This window comes from Fundulus heteroclitus, chromosome 5 (assembly GCF_011125445.2).
Source record: "Fundulus heteroclitus isolate FHET01 chromosome 5, MU-UCD_Fhet_4.1, whole genome shotgun sequence".
NCBI lineage: Eukaryota > Metazoa > Chordata > Actinopteri > Cyprinodontiformes > Fundulidae > Fundulus > Fundulus heteroclitus.
The window spans coordinates 33,415,273-33,438,988 of record NC_046365.1 but is presented as its reverse complement, the minus strand read 5'-3'; the positions used below and the strand labels follow the sequence as shown (position 1 = coordinate 33,438,988).

The following is a 23,716-nucleotide window of genomic DNA, read 5'->3' as shown; positions in this document are numbered from 1 at the left end:
TAGTTCAATGGAGAGAGAGAAACAGCAAGCAAACATAAGGTCAATGGCAGCAGTAATTGCAGATAATGCATATATAGAGAGAAGTTGGATAAAAGCGGGGCAAGAAAGAGTGGTCAGCAGCCTGAGCCAATAGCAAGACAACTACACTGATGGCTCTGGATCAGCCACTCTAAGCCACTCTAACTACAAACTTTATCAGTAAAAGGAAAATTATACAGACAGGGTGTCTGCCACAAACACAAAAATTATGGTAGAAGAATTAGAGAACAAAAAACAAATAGAGATCTGTCTTGAATTCTTCTTCTAAACTCTAGGAGCCTTCAGCACACCTGCAATCTGTTTGAATCGTCTGGAATGATCTGCTCTCTAAAAGTAAAATGGAATTTGTTGTGTTTGAACGGTATTGCTGTTCATTTTGTCCAGGGAGCTCTTAAAAGTACTCAGGTTAAATAAAGGTTGAACAGATAAATCTATAAAAAGAATACGATTGACCTTAATTATCAGGAGCTTTATATGTCTGGGGAAGTTTATATTCTAATCCAGAAGCCTCCAACCTTTTCAGCGCTGAGAGCTACTTTTACAAAATGAAATTGGCAGAGAGCTAATCCTTTTGTATTGTTTTGTAACATTCATCTAATGCGTAGGGTATTTTAATGTACAGAAAACACATTTTGTTTGTTCTTAACAGCTACAGATTTATAAAATGCTATTGAACAGGGCTCAATTTCACATGAAAACAACTATTTTGCCAGCAAATATAAATCTAGAGTGACAAACTATGCTTTTGTAAAATTAATAAACTCTTTGCAGAGCTACTGGGAAAGTGGTTGAGAGCTGCTCGTAGTTAACAAGCTACTGGATGGAGACCCTTGTTCTCATCCATACCTAATAGAAACAATTAAAAGAAGCTAATTCTTATCAAAACTTAAAGCAAATATTGCTAAATAATAAATAAATAAACATTACAAACAGTCAAAGTTATAGCTGTATAAGTCAAAGTACTTTACATTTCAAAAACTGAGGAAATAAAAGGTTATGCAAGTTAAAAACGGTGAAATAACCCTTTACTCCAGCGTCCTGAGCTGTTAATCAGACGCCAACTTCTGTGTCGTCCATGTTTGAGGATTTTGGAGGCTTGGGGGCGCCGTCCGCTACGGTCTCTGTGCAGCAGTTAGTGCCCGCCCCCTTCACTTTGACTAGCCAATCGTTGAAGCCTCTGGAAGACGCTCGACCAATCAGAGAGGCCGGATGATATTCAATGAAAGTTTTGCTTTTAGAGTTTTGAAGACCGCGAGGACAAAAACTGAGAGGAGAAGGATTAACGGATTGAGCCACAACCGCGGTGATAGTGGTGTAAAAAAGTGGATTTTTTAAATTAAAAACGTAGGGTATTCTGCTCCTCCAAAAGCCACTCACTCACTGTTAGCGGAAAAAAGCCCCTCTCCCTCCCTGTATCTCACTCTCTCTCTCTCGCTCGCTCTCCCCCCCCACCTCCGAAGTCAGCGCCGAGGAGAGCGGAGCGGAGCCGGGGTGGCAGGTGTTCAGTTGCGGGAAACGCATCGCTTCAGACGGTCTCCCCAAAGCTCTAACAGGGGCGCCGACTTCCACCGCGACGGAGGGAGAGGAGAAAAAAAAACCCTGGCTAAAACTCGCATTACTGAGGAAGAAAACTCCAGTGAGTACGAATGGACGAGAATAATTAAAATATATTTGAAGTTTTTTTTGGTCTTTCTCGGAAGCCGTTGAAGGAAAAAGAAAAGGCTCAACCGGCGTCGCGCGGCAGCTTTGACGTTCAAACCCACTACTTTTTAAAGCTGGAATTTACACCCTTTTTTTCCAGCTCTGCGTGTACAGACCAGTGTTTTTATTTTTTTTAAACAAGAAACAAGTTGTAGTGTGTAATTAAAAAAAAGAAAAGAAATAAAAACCTGTTGTGTCGTATGTTTTGTCCCCGTGTAATGCGAGCTGGTGGCGCATCACGGCGCGACAAGTGAAACAGGAGAAAAAAGGAGTCCCTCCTCTGGAAGAGTGGATATAATTTACTACTTAAAGTCGAAACTGAAAAAAAAAAAAAAAAAAACAAAAAAGGCTCAAGATCTTAATTTCCTCTAATCGCAGGACAAATCCAGTGTTATTCACAGAATCAATTTGTTGATTGCTGTTGTTTTTTTTTATTCAGAAGCAGATCACAGATGGGTAGTTTTCGTGTTTTATCGCATCTCAGTCTGAACAGTTAAATGATCCACAGGACAATAAATCCCCAGCGAAAGGCTTTAAAACAAGCGCGGATTTGAGGTTTGTTGCAGAGAATAAGCCGATAAACGACACTCAAATGTATTAATTCTTCTGCTCATCAATCCAAAAGGAGGAAATAAAAAAAAAAATGAGGCATCGTGGCTCTCAGAAGCTCTCTGGATCGCAGTGAGAGATTACGGTTTTGTCAAGCCTCCAGAGGGGAAAGTACTCTGCCTTTTTTTACTTATTTTATTCTTTTTTTTTTTTAAACCGCTTGGATCTGGGTATTCGGAGCGGGAAGCTCCTGGATCTTCTACCCGCCCTCCTGATCTCCCCATCCAGCTCGGGGAAGCACCGAGAGGCTCTGATTTCTCCCACCGGCACAGGGCAGAAAGGAGCTGCAGGAGCAAAAAAACCGCAGTTCTCTCCGCGGCTTTTACGCGCCAGGATGACACCGGGAGGGAGCAGCGAGAGATCCCGGAACCGGCGGAGGATGAGGGGAGCCAGGATCGGGACGGCCCGGAGTGGGAGTCTGCCTCTCTGCCTGGTGATCCTCCTCGGATCCAGCTGCCACATGTTGCACGGTCAAGGTAAGAGAGCTGCGTCCCCCAGGAGATCTGAATCCATCCATCTAAAAAATAATAATATATATATATATAATAAATACGTCCCAGTAATGTCATCCTGTTAAGTAAAAGGGATGATATTTGAAAGCATCTTGTGACAGACCCATTACTAACCATGATGAACAGCGGGGAGGTGAGATAATGAACCCTTAACTAGAAAAAAAAAAAAAATGAATGATTCATCAAACTAAGTATGGCAGTTTGTTTTAGCAGGAGACAAATGGAAACGTGTTTTACTTTAACTCATGACAGATGGGATGGGGACGAACCATATTGTGATGCATCTAAAGTAATAGGTAGACACTGCCTTGCCAAAAGTCTTCATTTTCCCCGAACTTCACATTTTCTTACGGCTTCAGCTTGTTTTTCGGGGGGATTCTGCACAAAATAACACAGAATTGTAAAGCTGTGGGAAAAGGATGCTTCTTTTTACTTTTTTTTGCTGCATTTATCACTACAGGTATATCATGTAGAAGCTTAAAGGAGTGGACATGAACAGTCATTGTTCATGTTTTGCCAAAGTTTCTCAATCAAGATTTAGGACGGGGACATTTTAAACATATGCTTCTATGGAAACCATCCCACAGTCGCTCTTTTAATTTACAGCCTTTCGGCAGGTTTTCTTCCCAGCATTTCTGAGCAGCTTCCCTGTTCCTGCTCAAGAGAATCCCCCCCAACCCCGCAGCATGATTCTGCCACCGCCGTGTTTCGCTGTGGGGTGTTAGTGTGCGTTAAAGGCTTTGTTGCATGGTTAGTTTTCTGCCATCATGTTTCTTTGAACAAGGCTTCAAATGGCATTCCGGTCTTCCGTTGCTTATTGATCTCTTTTGTGTTTTTCAATCACATAAATTACAGTAAATGCCAATAAAGTTGACATTTGTAATGTGAGAACATGTGACCAAAATTTCTGACCTTGTAAATACTGTTGCAAGGCACCGAATTGGGGCGGGTTGTATGCAGAAGGTTGAGTCAGCAGTGGCCATATGGGCCAACCAAAACAAAAAAGGCCGTTCCAACATTTCGGGTGTTTGATTAGGCAGCCTGCTGTGAGGAAGACATTTTAGTCAAATTGTGGGAAATACTGCTTCCTCCTTTAGGATTTGAAAAAAAATCATCTGTATTTATATGTTAGCTCCTGCTTTTTGAGTGTCCAGCAAAATTTCCACAATCATGAATTATTTCTAACCCAAATATATGTGATATGTACCAATGTAGCTTTTGCAAACAATATTAATTGTTTTGACTTTCACTAATCCACCTAGTTTTACTGTGGTGTTGTTATATAGAGGGAAGATACCCCCCTCCCTCCCCCACCACCTCCCACTGGCCCTACAAACAGTGTCTAGTCTCTGGTAATCCCACTCTTAATCGGCGACCTGCTTAACTACAGCAGCTGATTTGGCAGCGTACAAATGCACAAACAATTAAACACACGCAGACACAACATATCATCGTAAGCTGTTGCCCTGTTGCTCTGGCAGGTGTCAGTAGGTGAGGCTGCAGACGGTGGCAACTGTTGAATATGACCACAGACGAGTCAGATATGATGGGATATTGATTTCTTGAAGTTGCCAACGCCTCATCTCTGTATTTTATTTCTCCTTCTTTTTGTGCTCTTTGTATTCTGATGCGTGAACGCATGCGTGCGTCTGTGTGTTATTTGCGCGCGTATACCTCGTAGGGACCGTGTCAGCGTGGCACAACAAAAGCACGGGAAAGGTCAGGCCGGGGTGTCGACCCGCGCGCTCCTCTGTGGGTCACAGATGGCGCGGTGGGGGCGGAGAGGGAAGCTGAGACTTTTTTGGGGTTGTGTGGAGGGGAAAGTGTCTGTGGGTTAAAGGGGGCGGGGGTGGGGGTGGGTATGCTCTGAGGAATGTCTGTGTGTGAAAGAAGAAGTGGGGGGTGTGCTGTTCTGGGAGACATGGAGAGCATGTGCCTTGCTTAAGGGCGACTGGGGAAGCCTAGAAGGGATAGAGTGGTAGTGGAAGGTGCATCGTGGCTGTCAGTCACAAAGCTGTGCCTGCAGTTCAATCGATGGGGATGATTATATGACAACACCTCAGTGTGTGTGTGTGCGTGTCAAAACTTGCTCGCTTCCTCCGTCTTTTCCCTCTTGTCGCACAGTTTGCTTTTTTTTTTTTACCCCCCCCTCCCTCACTTCTTTCTCCTGTGGCTGCAGAGTCAGCTCCCTCAATCTTCCCATTAATGTCAAGGTCTCAGCACCGGCACCCAAGTCTCCACTACCCCCCCCTTCCTAACTCTTCCCACCCTCAAACCCTCCCAGCTGTCTTGGCTGAAAGGCTTGTGGTTTGGACCGTGGGTGGGTGGGGGGGGGGGGGGTTGAATTGAAAATTAGTGAAACAGATTTGGGACAAGGCTGGCCTGGGAGGAAGGGAGAAGTCGGGACTATCGATTCGATAAGCGGTGCCAAGTGACCGATTGAAGGCTGCAGATTTTCCAGCCTCCGACCCCCCCTCCCCTCCGTCTCCTGTTTATTAGGACGTTTCGTTTTAGGAGGGAAAAGATGAAATTCATGAGGCAAGGTTGATCCTCCTGATCCCCCCCCCCCTCCTCCCCAGCGCTGCCTCTTTCGCTCCCTCTCCCCTTTCCTCACAGCCAATCGATGCCCACACCCCTCCTCATAAATGCGAGGGGTTTATATGAGCCAACTCCTCGTCTCTGGGAGCACATTTAAATAAGCTCATCGATCTTTCATTTTAGAGTTAAGTGACGGCAGCGTTTTGCTGTCTCTCTGCTGCCCCTTTTCCTCTCCACCACTCATCTGCTCACCTCTCCTCTCCTCCCTCCCTCTTCTTTATTCATAACTCGCCCCCCCCCCCCCCCCCCCCACACACCCCACAGTGCCTCCTTGCCACAGAGTGGGCTCTGCTCCACAGCTGTTTGACTTGCTCACGTCTCCAGAAAAGGATGCGGGACAGCGACCCGCACCGGTTTTAGGCGTGAGATCGAAGGAAAGGCCATTGTTGGCGTTTTCAAAATGTCATGCATATTCAACATTACTGTGAGGCTTTGTCTTTAATGGTAGATGGGAGAACTACAGTGCATTTGCAAAAAAAAAATGTCCATACCCCTTAAGTTTGTCTACAGTTTGCCACAGGACAGCCTTCAATGGGTTTTAATGGGATTTTATGTGATAGACCAACTCAAAGCAGCTCATAGTTGGGAAGTTTAGGGCACGGTACATGGTTTTTGAAATTTTATGAAAGTTAAATTCAGGAAGTTTTGGTAGTGTCTACCAGCTTTGTATTGAAAATACTTTAGGTTCAGTCAGCTCTACATCAGGGGTCCCCAGCCTTATGCTCGGTTGTTAGGGACCTTACGTGGCTTTGGGCAAACTTGCTTTTTATGGCTTTCTTTTGAAGAGTTTTCTTCTTACCAATCTTCCTTTAAAGCCACACTTCTGAGGGCACAGCTGAAAGTCTTCCTACCAACCGATTCTCCTACATCAGCTGTAGATGGCTTGATTGCTGCGTTGATCTTCATGTTTGTTCACTAATGTTCTCCAGCCAGCTTCTGAGGTCTTCACAGAACAGCTGGATTCATAGTATAATTAAATTGTACACAGCTGGGCTCTCCCCTAAACACATTAAAGGCATACTATGCAACATTTTTCAGTTAATTAATGTGTTCCATACCGTTTTGGATGATTAAATTAGTCATTTCAGGTCGAACAAAGGCTTTCTCGGCCGCCCTGGTGGTCTGTAGGGGAAATACCGCACTTGCAATTGCAGGAGCCCTCGGCCCGCACCCACAGGCTCAGAAGTCTCGTGCAAGACCGCGAGAGTCGGTCTTGCTTTACGGCGAGAACTCCATGTGTTTTTGCCCTGCCATTCACTATATGCACGCACGAAAGCAACAACAAAGAACCGCGTGTTCACGTCAAATAAACATGCAAGCATATCGATTTTTTTTAATTTATTATTATTTATTTATTTATTATTTCATTTTATGTTGGCGAGGCGGTAGCGTGAGTTTGGCGAGGCGGCCGCTGCGGGAAACCCTGATGTTCATACTTTCACTGTGTTAGTCATTGTTTGTTCTGCCGTTTTTTCCACTTTTCGTTGCGTTCGCCTGTCTGCTAAGCTCAAAACAACCGCGCCTGGCTTGACGGAAAAACCAGAACAGCTGAGCATCTTTATGACAGTGCACTTTTACTTTCGCCCTCTGGGGGGAGCCTCGCTGGAAAATCAACCCCGGTTGCATAGTATACCTTTAAAATACAGCAAGGTTTATGGCTGTAGTGGTCAGATTGTAAAAAAAAAAGGGTCAAGGGATGTGTGTGGGTTATGTGAAGCTTTGACTCTTTTGCCAATGCAATTTGTTGAAAATAATGTTTTTAAAAACCCAACCTAAGCTTGTCAGGAAGCGTGTTGGTCAGTGCAATTAACTAATTTCATAAAAAGAAGAAAAGTGTGGAAATATTATGTCTTGATGTGTCTGCAGGTTATATACATTTCTCTATGGTTACCATACATATTCTTAATTCTTAAACACACATGAAAAGCTTAAGCTGACTAAAGTCAGAAGAAGTTTGCAGCAATCTTAATCAGGTTCATGGTAAATGAAGAAACCTTTTCCTGGACGCTGCTATGCATTGTGATAATGGTCTGTATCCAAAGCCTAATGAAAAATATGGACAGTTATCATTATTGCTAACCTTGCCAAAGGTGACTGGATATAAAAACGTATCTGAATCACCCCAGCTGTTAAACGTTCAGGATTTTTATCATAATGAAAAAATGTATTCAGAATTCCAGGGTTCCGCTTGATGTTTTAATTTTTTTAATGGTTCTTTGAAGCTACCCCGTCTTCCCAAGTTTATCCCCGAAGGAGACTTTCAGAAAAAAGGCCGACCCACTTTGTTGATCTCTCAGTGTGTGATTAGGTTTGATATGACGCATGCCGTTGGCTCGAGTCGGTCGGCGCTCGGTGCTGATTGGTCCGCCGGACATGCTTAAGTGAATTGAGGTCACTCAAAAGGACACTTGGATGGTTTGGTCTGTGAGCTGAGAAAGTTTCTGTGCTTAATGTCAAAACCCAAATCAAACAGACCAGCGTGCACTTTTACCCGCACACACACACACACACAGAGAAGCCCTACCCTGTCGCTCATCAGTGTCCAGCGGTTAAAGCGGATGTGGGAATTAGCTTAACTGTGCCGTAATGAAGAGGGGACGAATCAGGAAGCGTTGTCTGACTGATTATCATTGTCCATGCAGCAAAACCTTTTTAATGACTTCCACCTTGCTGGTTCGCCTGCAAATGACTCTCCTATGGCGTTTGTATCTGTAGAAGTTGGATTTCCGGAGAAGCTCTTCTTTGTATGCAACAACGTTTTCATGTCATAGAAGCCTGTGCTTATCAGCTGACAGACTGTAGCATCTTTAAGGCCAAAATTATTCATGGCCCCTGGAAGATTTAGATTGAAATGCCATTTTGATTTATTCAAGATGTTTTGGTGTCTTAGTGGACATTAAAATGAAGGCCTAGATAACAGCAAAATATACAAGGGGTAAATATATTTTGGCAAAAGATAATATGTTTTTATTTACACTTAACAAAAATTGCTTGTCAAATTATTTTGACCCTTTGAATCTATGAAAAGCTTCTATTGGCAATAGAGTCTGAAGTCTTTTCTATAATATCTGACAATTTTTTCCACATTCCCTATGGCAAATTCTGGAAATGTTCTTTTATTATTCATTATATAATGGCGAACATGGAAGTATTATCACTAGTAATTTTGTATCTACTATGTAGAGTAAAACAGTATTTATTCTAATCCTTTCTGTACTTTTCACGGGTGCTGCCATCTTGGTATTCTCTGCAACTCAAATAATGCACCGTAACTCAAATCAGGGCAGAATATTCGTAATCCCGATTTACCAACTGCACCAGGCCATGGTTGCCAAAATAAAGCACATGTATTGAAAGGGAAGTCCTTTTTCCAAATTCCCGACCCATCGAAAGATGCAGGTATGTGAGAACAAGCGGCCCCGTGGCATGTTGACGGATAACTTGCAGTATGATGGGAAGGTGAGTTTACACTCTTGGTGCAGTTCGTTTGCAGATCCAGCCTTCAGGTTCAGTTACCGTGTTTTCTGGACCATTAGTCGCTCTGGAATATAAGTCGCCTCTGTAGAAAAAATGCGTCATATAGAGGAAAAAAAACATGTATAAGTCGCACCAGAATGTAATTCGCATTTATTTAGAAATTTCTCTCACACAATCCAAGACTAAAAACTGACATTTAATCTGGTGAGGCAATTTATTCAATTACACAACTTCATCCACAACTGGCTGAAAAACATGGAACATACCTGGGAGGATGAATGGAGTAAATTAGCATAAAAAGCCAGAAACTCTAACCGGGAAATTTCTTGCCAGCACATTTCACCTTAACGGGCCGTTATACTGAAAGTTGTAAAAATTATGCTGAAATTGGACATGTGAGCGTAACGGTGCTACGCGCTAAGCTAACAGTATGACACGGATGTTTGAGCGCAACATAAAGCTTCAGTTGTAAACCTCCCGGAAACAGACCTGTAAGCTAGCGCTAGCTGTTATTAGCTTCACAGACAGCCCACTAATGGGGTTCTGTTGTGGTCTGGGCTCTTCGAGCTGCAGCACGCAACGCTCTGCTATGTGAATGCAAACTGAAACAGTGAAACAACATACAAACATGTGTTCAGTATTTGTTGTCTATAAGTTAGCGCTTCAGTTGTTTTTTTTAAATGGTACAGGAGCATCTAGTTTTCACCAGCCTGGAGAGCCTATAGACGGTAATGTTTACTCCTTGATTCATTTTGGTCAGTACGAAGTACTATTTACAATTGATATATAAGATTCACCTGAATATGAAAACAAAACTGACTTATTGTTCGAAAAATATGATAATAATGGCTGTGCTTGAGCATTACTTATTGTCTGATATCGGAAATGTTTTGGGGCATTTTTTTATGTATGTCAGGAGGTTATTATGTCGGATGTGTTAATTATTAATGTACCAATGGTGTCATACCAAAATGGTTGTATAACTTTGTTTGACTTTAAAGGAACAATGCTTGAATTTATTTTGGTCTGGTTAAGAAAAAAGCTTTTTTTTACGAAATGTATTGTGAGTTAAAAGATGTAATTTGAAAATAACAATCTATTGATTGCACCATTAAGTGAGTCCAGGCTTGTTTTTTTTAGTACGAAAAAGCAGCGAACTCCTGGGGACACCCCAGGACGACTTTTCTCTGCCAATGGCACAACAAGGTGCGGAGCTGTTACTAAGCAGGAGCTCCTCCTGCGCCTGCAAGACAGGATATGTAAACAGAACAGCAAGGCATGCATGGCCATTCACATAAGAAAATATCATTTATCCGAGATGTAGCCATTTATGTCCAAGAGAACAAATTTCTCGATGAAGCCTTGTTTCCTACAGAGGATTGTGCACGAGCTTGATGTGCGTGTTTGGTCTCCTGCATGTTGACTGGGGGGAGAAAAGGAGGGAGAGGAGGGTTTCTCATTGGGGGAAAAACTGTTGGGGGCGGAGCTTACAATTCAAATTAAGCTGTTCTCCTCCCTCACAGTTCGAATTTGTGCAGCATCAGGGATATTTCCTATAAGGCTGGAAGGCCTCCCTCTCATCACCCTAATCTTTAGCTGTGATGTTGCGTATATTAATACTGATAGATGGTGACTGTGTCATGTGCCCAGTGGAAAGGACTGACTGAATGCAATATTTAGTGGGATATTATCCTTCAAATGGCATCCATGCAACTTCTGCATGCTAATGATAATTCTCTGTGCTGGATGGAGTTTAAATGACCAGGGTGCCCACGTTGGCTATTTTAGTGGCTCATTAAGAGCTGGCATAGTGATGAAGTCAGGAAAATGTGGGTTACTCATACCTTAAGTCCCCCATGCAATGTTACGTTTTCCTTATATCGTCCAGCCTCATTGGTTTTTATTCCTCACAAGGAAAAGGGTAACATCCATTTGTGTCCTTAGAAATGTTTTTCAACTTTTTTTCAAAGACATTCTCTTATATCTGCACAACAAAAACTAAACAAATATACGTCCAAAACACACCAAGTAGGGCTTGTAATTTTATTTTATGCCCAGCGTGTTGCAACACCATCAATCTCTTGTTGTCCTTTACTTAATGTATTTTTAAAATTATATAGTCATCTGTACACTTGCAGTGAGGAAGTTTTTTTTTTTTTTTTACCAGAATAAGTGCGCTCTGGTTTCAATGATTTACGTTGTTGTGCCACAGTGGGGAATTATGTGTGAATGCAGCAGCGTTTCCACTCGCTGCAGGCACAGTGGGCGTGCCTTTCACTTCTCTGCTCCCTGCAGCTTTCTCACTGCTGCTGCTGGTCGCTTGATGTTTCAGAACAAGGCAGACACACGAAGCACAAAATATTTTTCTCTTTTTTGCACTTATATTACTGATTGTTAGGGGAGCTAAGAGACACCAAAGAGCCAGACCATTAAACATGTTTATGAGCTCCGCAGACCAAGGGTGCGAACAGAACCGACTTGGCAAAGCATGCTGCTCTGGCTTGTAGTGAGAATTTCACAGTTACAGGTGGGAAAATATAATAATAAATATTATTAAATACGTTGTGGCCTGCTCGTGCTATATATATATATATATATCTATATATATATATATATGTATGTCCGTAAGCATGAATTACTTAGAATCAACGGAGTGTTTCAACAATCAGAAGATGACAGATTTGGCTCAACTTGTTTGGGTTATCTGTAGCCCAACTCACAAGCTTCTGCTTATCAGATCTTTACGAGTCTGTAGACAAAAGCCACCGGTTTACTCCAGTCTGCACATTTTTGTATTTCTTGTCAGCCAGGAGCTGGGCAAAAAGTGAAATAAACAAGTAAGCCAAGTAGTTACACTGTGTTTGAGCCGCTAATAACGTTTGGCTGCAGACTGCTGGGGGAAAAGCTAAAACAGGAGTCAGTCCCATGGCTGTGTAATGGCCCTGCGGAAAATGTAAGCATTTGTTAGGACTGGTTTATATGAGAATAGAAGAATAGAAATGACCTTTATTGTCCCTCAGTAGGGAATTTTGCGCGTCTCAGCAGCAAAGTGAGACGTAAGTGGAAGCATGTAGATACACACAAAGGTACAAAAAACACAAGAATGGGAGACTGTGCAGTAGTTCCACATTTCCAACATAAGAACAAAATACTGTACAGTTATTAAATAGTATAATTAAAAAGTATAAAACACTGAGTGTAACTGAGTTGGGAGAGTTTAAGAAATATGGAAAATGTGAATAGACTATTTACAATAACAGAAACATAGGGGAAAAAAACCCCAGCAGATATAACGGTGGTGGAAATAAAATAGGTAACAACAGAGTCCTAAAAAACGTTTCAAGAAAATGTTTAGTGTTGAGTTTACAGGTGTTAGCTCTAGAGATAGGCGATTTGGACTTAAAATCTGATCACAATATTTTGTGCTATTTATTGGAATGACCAAAAAAAAAGGATTTAGGATTTCATCACAGCTATAGATCCGTACAATGCATGAGTTCTGAGCCTAGCAAAAACAGATACCCCTGTATTAAACCTATCCATGATCAAAATAAGTAGAGTTTTGATTCAGAAGTGCAAATATAGTGGAATCAAGTGTGAAATAGTTTTGTGTTGTCATATTTTGAAACCTAAAGTCACTATTCACAGATGTTCACATGAAGCCAACAGTGGAAAACAAGTTCAACAACTAACTACTTTCCTAAATCTATGTAGAGATTCAGTCTAAATCTATGTAGAGATTCAGTCCATAAGGAGATAATTCTGTGATTTTATTACGATTTGTTGAATATGGGACACATCTAAAGCTAGCAGGATACTGGCCTTTGATCTTTTTCGTTTACATTTTTGGTGTTATTCTGTGATAACTGTATATATGTATATATATACATATATATATATATATATGTGTGTGTGTGTATATATATATATATATATGTGTGTGTGTGTATATATATATATATATATATATATATATATATATATATATATATATATATATATATATATATATATATATATATATATATATATATATATATATATATATATATAATGTGTGTGTATATACTCGTTATCATTTCGTGAGAATCTGACACCGACCCATGCAGCTGGCAACCCGCCCAGAGTTTACCCTGTCTCTGACCCATTCAGCTCTGGAGATAGACGCCAGCCCCCTCTTGACCCTGACTAAGAACAAGCAGGGATAGAGCCTGCATCGGTGTTTAGTTTCCGCAGCAAGCCATATTAAGAAAAACAGATAAAGGTACGTTTCACTTGCCGGCACAACAGCTGGCAGCTGAGTCTCAGTCCAGATTTGCAATCATACTGTAAGCTGTATTTTAGGAAGTCCAATTTGCCAAATTGTAAATATGATGGGCCTGTTAGACAGTTAGATGTACCTCTACTTTTGTAGCTTGCAGATCTGTCCCTGGGAGGGAATAATACTTTGCTTAGGTGGCTCCTGTTATAGGAACGCGTCTCAGGGACAGGTGAGAAAGCATGTAAGAAAACACGCAGCAGTCTTTGCAGATGATCTCCGTGTTCTTCATCATGTTTGAAGATAGTTTCCAGCCTGAACCTCCGTGGCTTACAAATCAACCAGGGCTTAACCCACAGTGATGACCACGGGTCTGCCTCTGTTGCGGAGAAAGTGGCCAAGGAATGGAGGTGAAGACAGCCTGCATGTGTGTCTCTCTGAAGGGTGGCGCAGTTGTCTGATAGATGTCAGCTTAGTCGGGTCTAAAAGGAAGTGAGGTCCCTGGTCGACTCCCTTATTTCCTGTCTGTCAGTGGGAACAAATCACCACATTTCCACAACCACCTGACACTGCAGTGTGTTTGTGTGCGCGAGAGAGACTGAGTTGAACTGTCTTGTTATCTCTATGTAAACCTGGTATGAGAAAGAGGTCCTGACAGGGCTGGAAACGACATACTGGCAGGCCTGTGTTACGTGAGAGCATCTGCTTCACACCGCTGCTAACCTTCGATCAGAGTTTCACTCTCAGCTGATGTAGTGGCACCTATAGGGATCCAGCAGCCTCTGAGTGGAAGATAATCACCTGTGGGTTGGTGTGGGTCTGCAAAACAGTTTCCTTCCTATGCATCTATACCACCCTCTCTGCTCAAACGCAAAGAAACATGTAAAAAGTATTTCTTATGGGAAAACTGTGGCTTAGATGTCACACGTGCTTGTTTTGCTGTTCTGTCATAGTAAATAAAGTCACTTTTTCCACATACCTTTGACCTAAGTTACAACTGCAAACTTCATTATCTTATTCAAATTTTATGGAGGCAGATGGAAAATAACACAATTATTAAACATTGAAGACTGAATTTGGACACTATTGACCTAAACTATTACGTTGTAGTCCTGGCCCTATGTTTAGGGTAATACCATGGCATCTTCCAATTAACTCAGCCTACCTTCCCTCTCCTTGCTGAGAGAAGGACTTCACACACCATCAGCCTGTTTCACAAGATAATGTGGTCAGGCTGATGTACAGTTTTAGTTAATTCCAAAAAAAGGTAAAAAACAAAGCAACTGGACTTATTTTCCGTAGTTTCAAGACGTTTCGCTTCCTCTCCAGAAAGCTTTCTCTATTCAAAAAGTCGAGTAATGTGGAGTAACAAGCTTTATACTACTGTCCAAACAAAGGCTTTGTAATGGCTTAGATAACATGCAAATTCAACTGAAACAGCTCCACCCCTTAGTAATGGGCGGTCGCTAAAGCCATTAAGCCAGCAGATTGGACCGAAACTGGTCCACTCCTCTGTAGCGAGGAGTCATTAGGGTTGTTGTTGGCTTGGTTTAAAGGAACGATGTTTTGATCACTCGTATGAGGATGAGAATTGAGGTGATGATTGGCCGGAATCTTTACCTTTTTTTGGAATGACCATGACCTGGATGACTGAGAATCTTCACCAGCAGTTTTAGTTAATGGCAGATTGCGTGCAGGCTGAAAAAGTTAAGCATCAGTCTCAACCCAACTAAGCATCTTCTTCCAAATATTTGTTGTGTCTCCTTCAAGGCTTGTGACAAATGCTAAATGAGACCTCTTATGGCTTTCTTTAAACTCGACTCTGGTATTACCACTTTTCCAGAAGGTCAATATTTGCACAACTAACAGATGCATGGCCATGTCTTAGTACGGTTCATAGTTGGGCCTTTATTCTTCATTTTTGCATGATTGGGCTATGGTTTCAAACCTAATCATGGTTTTAAACTTCTCCAAAACTTTATCACTGACCTTCGTGATGCTCTTTGTTCTCTAAGGTTCTCTAACAACCCTCTGAGACCTTTACAAAATAGCTCAGTTTATAGAGATCAATTTACTCAGACATGGACCTTGTTTACTAATTAGGTAACTTCTAATGGTGTGTGGTTGGAATAGACTTTATTTAGCAGTGCCAGGTTGAAGGAAGCTGAATACAAATGAATGCCACGCTTCATATTTTTATTTGTAAAATATTTTTTAAGACTATGCGTTATTTTACTCCCTCTTTATGATCATGCACTGCTTTGTGTGTGTGTCTATCACATAAAACTAAGATAAAAAATAACATTCTTTGATCTAACACAGAAAAAGGTAAAGTTTGAAGGCTATGAATAGTTTTGCAATAGACTACGGATTTAACTACCAGAATAATTTTCTGCTATCGGCTACAACCGTGTTACAAAGGAGATCCTTTATGAAACACATTCACTTTTTTTTAATATTTTCCTCAAAAACAAAAACAAAAAACCTCAGAGATTTGAAATGAGAATAAAGTGGAATGCAATGTGTGCCTGCGCTGTTGTCTTCTTGTAGTTTGTTTGTTCTCACAGTACCACTCCACTTCTATTTCCTGGCACTTTCTCTTTTTTTTCTTTTCTTATTTTTACCTGCATATGTAGCGATGAGGGAGTAAGAATCTATTGCTGTTGACCACACAGGTGGAAAGGAAGTAGATTTGATGTTGGAGCTTTGTGTTTTTTACTATCTTATATGGTGGGTATTGATCCACTTCGTGTTCCTGGGTAAGGAGAATGAAGGGAGGGTTGTATAACACATTTTCTGTCTTTTCTTTTACTGTGTACTTTTCTGGCTTAATGTGAACAAGATAAAGAAATGAGGCTGTGTAGTTTTAAAGGAACTTTATTAACAGCAAGACAAAAGAGAAAACGGTCACAGATTGAGAGACAGATTAAAACGTTCAGTCAATCTGCCAATTTTCCCTCGATCAGCTCCAGTTATAAAATACACATAGACTGATACCACCAAACAACATGTTGGATGCAGTTTGTTTTAAATTTATTAGCAAATAAATTTAAAACAGCTAAAAATTAGTGACATTTGTTTTGATGCATGATTGGGGATAATTTTGTAATTTCTTCATGTCCTGTTTGAAAACATTTAACTCTTTCCTGGAATGTGTCCCAATTTATTTCTTTGATGGTTAATATTTGGTACAAGTGGGTGCACCACACTGAAGGTCTGGTAAGTTGCCATTGGAACGGATATTAGAAAGAATAATAAAATAGGAGGTCTACTTCCTACTTCTTCATCTCCACCAAAACTCAACAGCTAGATTGTTGCACTTTCCTACCGGATGTCCAAACAGGGAAGCAGTTGCAAACACACACATTTAAAGTATCGTTTGAATGGATGTAGCAGCCAGGCATTAAGCTAAATATAAGATGGAATATTTTCAACCGGTGTGGATTACAGAAAATCAACATTGAATTCAAACCTGTGTAACCATTTGTAGTTTTTAAAATTCACTGTAGTTTGTTGTGCATTCATTTCACCAAAGGAGAAGGGTTATTGCTGTTCAAATGTATATTTATAAGCCCTAGTTAGATGGTATTCTTGGATATGATCTTGGATATGTATGTAAACTTCCCATCACCACTGTATGGGTGAGTCATCAAAAGAAAAGATGCCTGAAGACAGATACCGTTGGGAACTTCCACAAGGGTGGTCTGTTTTAAACTTAGCAGACATCTATAGTCCACAAGGAATTTCACCTCCATCACTTTTTTTCTTAATTTCTAGAGTTTTTCATCTCCAAAGATGAGTTTGTGGGCATTAGCATATACTGTTTCAGAACATAGCTTCAAGACCTAAAGGGTAGGATGTTAACTTAGAAATCCAGTCGTCTTAGAGTCTGGATCTCAAAAGTCACTCTTTAAAAGGCTCGTTACGACTCCATTCAATCCCCATGGAGAAATGGGACACCCAACTCTTAATGGCAGAGCACAAAAAAGGCATAGAGTTAAGTGGCAGAGCCAAGATTGGAATTGTAATAAGGCCTAAATGTGTGTGGAATACTTTGCATGAAAAAGCTAAAAGCACAGAAAATAAAAAGACACTTTGTATGCGGAACATAAAGAAAAACATAGTAGGGCTTCACAATTCCTCTTAGTTTAATCTCAATTCCAATTTTAGTGTTTTGCAATTAACTGAACATAATCGACCGATTTTTAAAAGTCTGTGCCATGCAGATAGAAAGCAAAGCAAAAGCAAATTGAGCGTTCAATAAATCACTGTCTCATCAGAGGTTGTACTTGTCAATTGACGGCCTAGCGGGGCTGTTTTCATTTTGCTTTTAAGAGCTTGAGGTTCAGTCCTGCTGCTGCTATACAAACTGGAAAAAATTAGTGGTAATTTCCTTGATCCTGAAAGCTCTTATTTCAGAAGAACGAAATCACACATCTAAGATAAAATAACCTCTTTAATAAATGTTTTACATACCAGAGATTAGATGTCACATCAACAAAAAAAATATTTCTAATTCTATAGGTGCTGGTTTTTGTTTTTATGTTATGTGTTACAGCCTGTTTCTTAATTTGTAGTTCTTGCAAGTTTGTAAATGAAGTTAATTTAAAAAAAATAAATATATTTCTCTATTTACAGCAAGGTTGAGTGCATGCATGGGGAGTGCTGCAGGGCTTTGAATAAGCCTTAATGCAGCTATATACTTTAGATTTTGATCAAAATTAAAGGTTTCATGAAAATGGTGAGGTCCATTATGTGAAGGTAGTGAACTTTTTGGCAATGAAATTTAAGTTATTCTGAAAGTCACAGGTCAGTCCCAAAAGTCCTTGAACAATATTTCTTATCAGACTTGCGTTTCAGTGGCAGAAGATAAGTTTCTAAGGAGACTAAAGGCTGCTTTTGTCCCGCAGGTCTGTGCGGACGGCGCGCAAGTCCATAGAAGCACTGTAGACATTTATACTTGACAGTTTATGGCAGCTAAAGAGAAATAACCGAAGACGTAGAGACCTAGGAGAAGATGGTATGTTCACCCGTTGCAAACAGAAAGACATCAACTTTGCTTTTACTAACTAAAAGCTGATGCCCTTATATACTGTGGGTTGTTGTTTTAGACTTGATTTAAGCTGCAAGTGATGGAATCAGAAGTGAAAGTGCTTGTTTGTACCTACAAACCTGGCCAATGAACTATCCCTGAAAGTATGCCAATAATATTTGTGTGCTGTTTTCAGTCACAGAATAAGCAGGACCGATGTAGCATTTTTTGCAACAGTATGTGGGGCCCACACACAGGGGTGGGGATGGCATGATCGTGTCACTTTTTGTGCGTGGACCCTCCCGTCCTGTTCAATGCATTGAGTATAAACTTAGCCTAATACTCCATTGTTTCTTTCCTACATATCTAATAAGTGAGGGTATATATAAAGTCCATATTAGAGCAATTGAACATGGTACAAAGTGCACAGGTCATTGTATGGCACATATTAAGGCTTTTATAGCCTTAAAACCTATGTCCTATGTTTACGTCTGTTACATGCACTCCACACAAATTACAATGACAGCGAGGTTTGTTTGATTGCAAATATTTTCAAACTCCTATCACACTTGCATGTGCAAATGCAATGTGCAATTTGCTTATACTGTAGTGTTCATAATTTAGTCGTCTGCCAAGGATGTTTTTAAACATATTGAAAAATTCAGGGCCATGTTCATTGCACTTTATAGATGCCCTATAAACAACATGTGTTCCACTAATAGAAAATGAGTGCAAGTACAACTAAAATGTTGCAATAATAACCTGAAAACAATACTTAATGTCAGGCTGTGCTATGCAGACAGTCTACACGACTGAAGATCCACTCACCTCTGCATGCTGGATGCTTGAAGTCCACTAAATTGCAGTCTGACCGATTTTCTAAATATCGCAAAACATATTTGACCACATTGATGCAAATGAAGAATGCTTTTAGAGCATTGGACTTTTATTTCCATATGATTAAACATTAAAAAAACAATGGTAAAAATGTACTTTCACACCCTTTATCCCAAATCACACCCATCGTACAAAACAGGGGCGCGTCAAACGAGACGTACCTTACACACTGACATGAAAAACTTTATGTTCCAAAAACACTACATTTTTTTCATGAAGCCAAAATTGTAGTTTGTTAAAGTGATACTTAATCTGACTATTGTCCATCTGATGGGCATGAGTTTCTAAAGCTATATGTGACATTAATACTAGCACAATACAGTGTTAGGAAAGCATGCGAAGAAGGCGATAGTTTTAAATGTTGCAATAAAAATATTGGTTACAGTTAACTGACATTTTACTCAGTATTCTTGTGTTTCTGTCATCGCTGTGTCAACGCCACTATGTGAGCTTCTGCATCTCTGTTACAAAAAACTAGATCAGGTGTATGCACTAAGATCACAGAGAGCTGACCCTAAAGGCCAGATATATTATAAACGAGCACTGCAAATATGGCATCCAAGCAGTCTTACACAATAGCCACACTGCAAACGCTGATACTTCAATAACTATTGCAGTGCAGTTTACTGTGTGGCTCTACTATTGTATTTGAATGAGTACCACCACTCTGTTTTTGCTGCAACAAAAATAGTAACTAAAAAGAAAATGTACAAATGACTTCTGCCCTCATGATGTGATTAGATGCATGTGCTTTAAAGACATGGAAAACAATTAATTTGTAGGATTAACAGAGATGTGAGATAAGCAAAAATATGTGCTGGATACCTTGAGCAGCAAGACTTTGTTTATTTTTTTGAGTTTGTTGAATGTTTTTGTAGAATTTAATCTCGACTGAGACCTTTGGGCATTTTGTTCCCATTGCATCTTATAAAAAAGGAAAAGGGAATGAAAACTGAGAGAGCCACTTGGGGGAACAAAAAGAGATGAACAAAAACATGGAACACCTTGTCAATTGTGAAGGGAATATATGTTATATATATTTAAATGGGAAAAAAAACCCATCAAATGAAAACCTTTCACACCAAAGTTTGTTGTTTGAGAATAACTGCTTTATTCTCTCTTTTTCCAGGTAACCTGTGCGTAAAAAATAGCTATGTTCTTTTTCTTGCTGTCAGTTCTGCAGCTACGAGACGATGAGACAAGAACTAATAAATAAAACTAAGACCCAGCGCGACACATTCGTCGCATGCAGCACATATATGGGCTTTAATGTTATTAAGCAGTTTGAACTCTGCGATAGCAATTATCTGTCAAAGTTATGTAGAGCTGAATGCCTCGTAAAAGGACCACGGACAGCCGCATGAGGATTAGTGTCTAATCAAAGCAGTACTAATTACATGGGTTCCACATGGAATAAATGTTTGCAAAACCCACTTTGTATATAAATAGTGTAGGTTGTTTGCTGTGCATGTCAGAGCCATATTAAATCTGACCCTGTGGCATGTTCATAATCATAATTCAGACTGGCTCACAGCGAGTTAGCAATTTATTTTATTTTCTTAAAGCTGTTTTTTTTTTAAAAACTCCTCTCTAAGTAGAAAACTGTCAACTTATTATTGAGATTTATTCCTTTGAGATTACTAGCATGAAGTTTAACCAAAGGGTTTGCATCTAGTTAATGTTTTTAGTTTCATTTTTTTAATGTTTTAATTGCTTTTATCACTTGAGAAATATCTCTAAATTTAGGGCAATAATTTGCAAATCGGACCTGGAGATGATTATTCATGCTTTTATTTCCTTTTGTTTTGATTATTGTGACTCTCTTTTTATTTGTTTTAACAAATCAGCAGTCACTCGTCTCCAGTTGGTCCAGAATGCTGTTGCAAGGATTTTAACAGGAACAAACAGAAGGGCTAACATCACACCGGTTTTATCCTCTTTACATTGGCTACATGTCAAACTTAGAATTGATTTCAACATTTTAGTTTTGACTTTTTGAGCTTTTAATGGCCAGGACCCCCAATACATCTCAGACCTTATCCTTGTAATCCTTGTATGTTTTTCTTGTGATATTTGTATTTGGTACTTATTACACCCTGTAAAGCACTTTGGGATTTTTATCTGTGAAAGGTGCTATATAAATAAAGTTTACTTACTTACTTACTAATGTGTTTTTTGTAGATTTTAAGAGAGATTTCAAGTGAGGATATTTTAAAATATCTCATGCATTTAGAAGCAATACTTAGATCATTTTGTAGTTTGTGCAGACAAAAAAAATCGCTCTTAAAAAATTTATTTTATTTAAAGCCTCTGACCTTACAGTCACTCATTTTTGAATTTACCTGCTAACCACATAAAACTCATACTGAAAGGTCAGTCAAACATTTTGTACAATTATCCCAGTTGCTTTGGTAAATTTGAAATAAAAATGGCTCATATAATTTAAGGAGTATTTTGCAATAAAATCTGTAGCATTTAACTCACCTACCAATGATTTTCAGGGTACTAATGAGATTTTGTTTTCCACAATGCTCTTGAAAGACTTCGCCTAAAAATGTTTGCTGAGGTGGTAGGCTAACGTTAGCATGTTTACATGTTTACTCTCGCTGTTAATGAGACGCATTGCAATGAGGTTTTACTAAATCATGTGCTGTAAAAACAGAAAGGAAAGGTTTTTTTTGTGCCTCATAAACTCAGCGCTTTTCTTTGAACGTCAAAATGTTGTTCTCAGGGAAACCTTCGTGCAAGTAGCTGCAGCGGCCTACACAATCTCTCTTTCATCAAAAAGCGTTACTGCAGAGTGAAATCACAGATATATGTAGGACTGATTAAATAATCTGCATGGATTTATGAGGCTGTTTACAGGAAAGTAGGCTGGATTAAAAAAAAAAAAAAATGGCTTAGCAAAAAGCCCCTGCATGGAATAGCTGGTGCATCCCAAGGTGTTATACTGAGTTGTCCCTACAACAAGTTTCCTGTCTGCCTTGACGTCTCGTCCCTGTGGGACATTCCCCTTCAAAGGCTTTCAGAGGACGTTTTAAAAAGCGTCTGAACCAGAATCTCAGTTCACCATAGTCACTCCTCCTTTGTTGGAACAGAGCAGTAATCTGAGTTTCCCCCTTGATGACACAAGTAGCCCTTTAATCAGGGATGTTGTTTGTTTTGGTTCACCGAAATCAGACACCAAGTAGACAAAAACACAAGCATAGTAAAGGATCTACATCTGTGTTAAGTGTGCATTTTATTCCATCCTTTTAAGTGCATTCTAAGTATGTTTTGTTGCGTTACCTCCAGACACTACGATAGACGCTACTTGCAACATGTTGCATCACTTGAGCGCAGAAAATTTTAAAAATTGCAGCACACGTTTATAAAATTGTTTGATCTAGCTACTTGACGTCTACATGCCTCAAGAAAAATTTAAAAATGAAATGTAATTTGCTTATGAGTTTATCTGTCAGTTTAAGGGCCTTCACATTTTCTGCAAACAAGTTTTGTGTTTGTTAGCACCATGTAATCTGCAGACTACATGGTGTGTGACTTTATGGATATCTTTTTATGATTACAAATCAGTCAGTGGCCGTCAGGGTTGTTGGTCTTTTGCTGGGGTGCCTGTTTCAACTGGAAAAGCCGGACGGCTCCCTCTGGTTTGGGGAGCAGTCTCTACCTTTGGTGGAGAAGTTAAAGCGTCCTGGCGTCTCGTTCACAATGACAACAGGTTGGAGCAGGAGATGGAAAAACATAACGAGGCCTTGTCTTCAGTAATTTGGGCCCTGTTCCGATCTGTAACAGTGAACAAAAGATCCCGAATAAAAGCGTCCGAAAGCGGCTGGGTTCTGCCTCTATGAAGTGGAGAGAAGCGCTTCCATCCAGAGGAAGCTCAAAGTAGAAACCAGCGTTCCTCCGATCTGAAAAGACGTAGTTAAAGTGACCCGATCATGACGCCCTCTGGGTTCCTTTCTTTTGCAGTTTGTCTAGGCTTATCCACTCAGAGGAGCTCCAGAATCTACTGGAGGGAAAACACATCCTTCCTGGTCTGCGAGTCATTTTGAGTGTTGAGGAAAACCTTGATCTTTGATATTTCCATGACCCAATCTAAGGTAAATAGAGGACAATGGATGCAGTGCCCACTTTGCTCACAAGTGGAAACAGCTGGTGAAAATATTTACTTGATGTTTAGTGACAGCAGCTTTTGTGAATATCTGTCACTAAAAAAAAAAATGTGTGAAATGTGGGACCTTTCAGCAGTTGTGCTGCAGGATCTGCTTATGTATGCTATTTGGAGAAATGACGGGCCACACTCTCCTCTCGAGTGATATTTGATCTCCCACATCTGAAGGACTTAATTGATACCCTCCAGAGAAGAGTAGACCTGGGTCACGGCATTAAGGTATACCAAGGTTTTAAAAACTGATGGTTTAAAAACCCCTAAAGATGTTTATCTTACCATTCCTTCATTTTAAAGCTCTTCTAATGAGATAAAGTAATATTCTGAGACTGTGTTGATCTTAGAGCAATTGAACACTGCTCTTGCTGTATCTGTTGCTGCGCACTATGTGTCAAAACTTTCTAATTTGCCACAAAAGCAAATTT

The 23,716-nt window shown here is 40.2% G+C and overlaps 1 protein-coding gene across 3 annotated transcripts in view; it reads left to right on the top strand.

Moving 5' to 3' along the window:
- The first annotated feature begins 1,122 nt into the window (after positions 1–1,122).
- Positions 1,123–23,716, top strand: part of sdk1b (sidekick cell adhesion molecule 1b) — a 413,277-nt gene continuing 390,683 nt past the window's right edge. Inside the window, exon 1 of one of the 3 annotated variants that reach the window (XM_036137444.1) lies at positions 1,123–2,825. In XM_036137444.1, coding sequence (XP_035993337.1) covers positions 2,684–2,825 — 142 coding nt within the window. In that variant the 5' untranslated portion in view covers positions 1,123–2,683. The remainder of the gene's footprint in view (positions 2,826–23,716) is intronic. The other 2 variants (XM_036137445.1, XM_036137446.1) reach the window with 2 other exon arrangements.